Here is a 4,061-nt window from a genome sequence, read left to right on the forward strand (position 1 = left end):
TTGCTACCTCATAGTACTGCACAAAACCATTTTTTTTCTACGACAAACTTCGACCTCGTAATAACTCCTCACCACCTTTCGTGAGCTTATTCCCTACCGCAATGTGGACCGTCATTTCCTAAGGCTGGCTTTGCAATTTATCTCTTTTGTATGAATAGTTGGGATATGGTTCTAACGCGAATGAGTTACGAAATTGTCAATTGTCTTGTATATACCATTTATAGGAGGATGTGGTATCCCTTATTCGGGGGTATAACGCGGCGGAATTTAAAAGAAACCCCTTTTAGAGTGGCATTTCCCTTCCTCTTTGTCAACGAATCATCAAAAAATATCTACAAAATTGAGCATAGGCATTTCAATGAATCATAATGCAGACACGTTCATTCGAGTTTTGTATTTCATGTTAAGTAAAATTCTTAAGGCTTTATCAGATCTAACGTTGGCCGAACGTTCCGATTTTATTTTTGAGACTTCTACCATATGATTGGTATATAACATTTTGTTGCAAAAATATCGGTTTAGGAATCTTGGTATAAACCGGTGGAAGCAAAGTCATCATATTTAGCCCTGGATTTGGTTCGTATACTCTTCAGTTAGTTTTGCATTTTATATCTGACATCCACCACATTTTTAATTTCTTATTTTATGGCTCAGTAAGTACCGCCTTCGAATCTGGGATAAGTAGGGCGACTTTTTGGAATGTTATATAAAAATCATTCAAATAAAAGTAGTGTTTACGACGCATAATGCGGTAACGAAATGGGGTTACCCACATGTCGTCTACAATGGACGGCCGCTATGGCCACCAATTAAGGGTACCACAAGGAGATAAAAAGGGTAGGTGGTACCGTAGGTGGACCCTGGTAAACGTGCTGACTGATATCTAAATTTATTAAATAGAATATTGTGTTACCATAGTAACCACAAGTAAATAAACATTTTCAGACATTTTAGTTAATTTTATGTTGTTTAGAAGAATAGTCGAGGATTTTCCCTTTTTTGTTGCGTTGAAATTGTAATTAGAATTTAATTGTTAATGGAAGGTAAGTATGTTGCTTCTTTGAAACAATAACAATTTTAGGGAGCTTTCTAACTTTAAATCTAGGCTTTTTAAATTTAGGACACAAATCTTGGAAATTTGCGTCCTTCAGTCAAAGCAGTAGGTCTTTGAAGTAAGGCGAATTTTCCTTAAAGTAAAGAAAAAACATTTTTATATTGAATATTGAATCTTTAGATTTAAGATATAAGGGTAAATCCAAAGTAAATGACCCCTAGGGGCATATCAACTTTAAAAATTGCAATTGTGGCGAATTAAAAGAACAAATAAAAAAGCTGAGAGAAGATCTTCAAAAACGAGATGCTTTATTACAAGGTAAGTATAAATAAAAAAATAATGACCAACTAATTTTTTAAGTACTTCTTTTCAAATTTTTCTTTGTACAACTATAATAAAAATTTATATTTTTACAAATTTATTGCAGAACAAGTGAAATTCCTGGCCGAAGAGATTGCCAAGCAAAGTTCAATATTAAAGGCCATACACTCCAGAGAAAACGACGTGGATGACTTAAAAAGAATGTTCCCGATAAATACAGAAGAAAAGCTACGGGAAGTTAACGAATCAATATTGGCAGAAAATAGACAAGAATATGTTAGTATCTTCCGGTAAATTTAAAAATACTGTATATAATATAATATTTATAATTTTAATAGATTCAAACCTTGAAAGGACTTATTGAACCAAATGGTATCAAGAAAAATTTGAGAAGTATTTTAATGCCGCAGATAACGTACGATTACAACGTCGATGGATTGCAAGGGAAAAAATCTCTCAAAGGTTTATGTAATTTTTACAGTGTATTAATAGGTAACTGAATATTTTTATAATTATTTGGTAATTTGTTTTGTTTTGTTATTGTTGGTTTTGTTCTTTAAGCATTGTTGTTGTTTTTTATTTCAGCTTAAAAACGGCCTGAATTTATTCTGATAATTGGTTGATAGTTTTGCTGCAAGTAGAGGATGCTGATGAGGAATGTGGTAATTCCGAAACGTGCGTCCATCCAACCATCTTGCAGTCTATAGGGCTTTGCCCAAATAAATTTGACAAACATTCTTTTCCTCTGTTGGTTAAGCTACTCATGTAGTTTAGTCAATGTATGGTTTTAAGCTGAAATAAAAAACAACAACATTATTTGGTAATTTTTAAAGTTATTTGTATACTAATTAACTCACAAATTTGTAGATTCTATTCAGTGTAGTGGATCTGGAAAGCCGGAAGAGAAATTGCGGAAAGCAATACAGCTGCAAAAGAAGCGTCACTTTAAAAGTATTTCGATTTCAAAAATAAATAAAAATTTGCCACAATGCCCTAAATAATATATTCGTAAATATTTGATTAGCATAAGATTTTATTTTAGGTTTTGTTTTCTTTTTTTAATTTTTCTTTCTATAATATACTGGATTGAATTTTTGTTTTGTTATGTATACATAGTTTTTTTGTTGTTTTTTATATATGTTTTTTACTTTACTACTTTACTTTAATTTGAATTAATTTTGTATTATTTTAATCTTTTAACTAAATATATAAACAAAAAATATAAATGTATATATAAACTAAACGATGAAAATATAATTTTATAAATGGGCGGTAAAAGAAAACGGTTAATACGATGGCTAAATGGCGATACCCCTGTGGTATCTACTAAGAGCTACCATCACATGTGGTGCCTACAATAGACAGGTGCCTTGGGCACCAATGTGCGGTACCACTATGAGCTGAACGGAGTAGGTGCCGCCGTAGGTGGTCCCCCGTAAACGATGTGGGATCGATAGACCCCTTCCTAGGACAAGCCCATGTTAAATTCGCCACCCAAATGCATGTAAAAGGTATTGTGTAGGACCAGGGGTAGTGCCTAAAGGGCTAGCGAATATACAGGCTTTTCGTTGATCCCTCACACCACTGGGAAATGTAAACAAACTTCTTCAATAAAGTTTTTCACAAAAACACCAAAAAATTACTTAAAAATTATTGTAAGAAAATTAGCTTGAGTTGAAAGTGGGTTATTTTATGTTTATGGTATGAACCTTTTTGCTATGTTTAAATGAATTATATTCAATAAATTGGAAATAAATGTTTTTCTTTTATTTGAAAAAGTGTGCTCTATTCTTTTCGTATGTGCTCTTTTTATAAGCTGAATGTGCTCTATTTGCCTCTTCAAAATCTGGCATCCCTAGTTCCAAACATATAATGTTTATAGCCAAACATATGAAAAACAGTCTTTTTCAACCGTGCATGAGGCCCGGCAATTCGGATTTGGAAAAGCGAAAGCCTAACTGAATATTTTTCCTGAATTTTATACTAATTGAACTTGAAAAAGAAATTTAATTTAATTTTTTAAATAAACGATTTCACCGATTTACACGCGTTTTCCCTTGACCAAATTTTGACCGTATCACCCTTTATCTTTACTTTAAAATCGAAATTAAGCTGACAAACCGTCACGCTAAGAACTTTGGAGTTTTTAGTAGAGTGATCGTAATTTCTTCTTCTCGGCCTTAGCAAGTGACTGGTAACCAACAGACTCGAAGTTCGCTAGTTTTGGATTATTTTCAATTTCGTCGTTTGTTGTATATAAATGTTTGGTGTCTTATTCAATTTCCTCTCTGTGGCTTCATTTCATTGGGGAGCCCAAAGGTTCATGCTCTCGTACGATTTATAACAAATCTGGATTTTTAATTTCCCAGCAAAGTAGTAAACATTTTCTTTTTGGATCCGGAATTTGGCACAGAAGCGATGAATTTCACATGGGCCTGTCATAGGACGGATGTTCACTATTTCAACAGCCGTTGCACTGAATTTGCCTCACCTCTTAAGGTGTGATCCGAAATCAGTGTTTTGGATGTGAATTATAAAATTTTGTGATATTTTCCAAATAAATAAATTTTTTTTATGATTTTTAATGTGCGTAATTAAAATAAAGAACCTCTTTGGAAGTGCTTTTAAAGTTGTGCCTTTAAAGGAACCTCCAATTTTTGTTGCCGGGTTACTAAATTGGGAGTAT

The 4,061-nt window shown here is 32.9% G+C and overlaps 1 protein-coding gene across 1 annotated transcript; it reads left to right on the forward strand.

Moving 5' to 3' along the window:
- Window positions 1–773: 773 nt before the first annotated feature.
- LOC142231434 (uncharacterized) lies at window positions 774–1,875 on the forward strand. The gene is made up of 4 exons (XM_075302042.1): window positions 774–815; window positions 1,276–1,372; window positions 1,482–1,651; window positions 1,714–1,875. The coding sequence occupies exons 1-4, from the start codon at window positions 774–776 to the stop codon at window positions 1,873–1,875; spliced, it is 471 nt and encodes a 156-aa protein (XP_075158157.1).
- The last annotated feature ends 2,186 nt before the right edge of the window (window positions 1,876–4,061 follow it).

Source organism: Haematobia irritans, chromosome 3, assembly GCF_050003625.1.
Source record: "Haematobia irritans isolate KBUSLIRL chromosome 3, ASM5000362v1, whole genome shotgun sequence".
NCBI lineage: Eukaryota > Metazoa > Arthropoda > Insecta > Diptera > Muscidae > Haematobia > Haematobia irritans.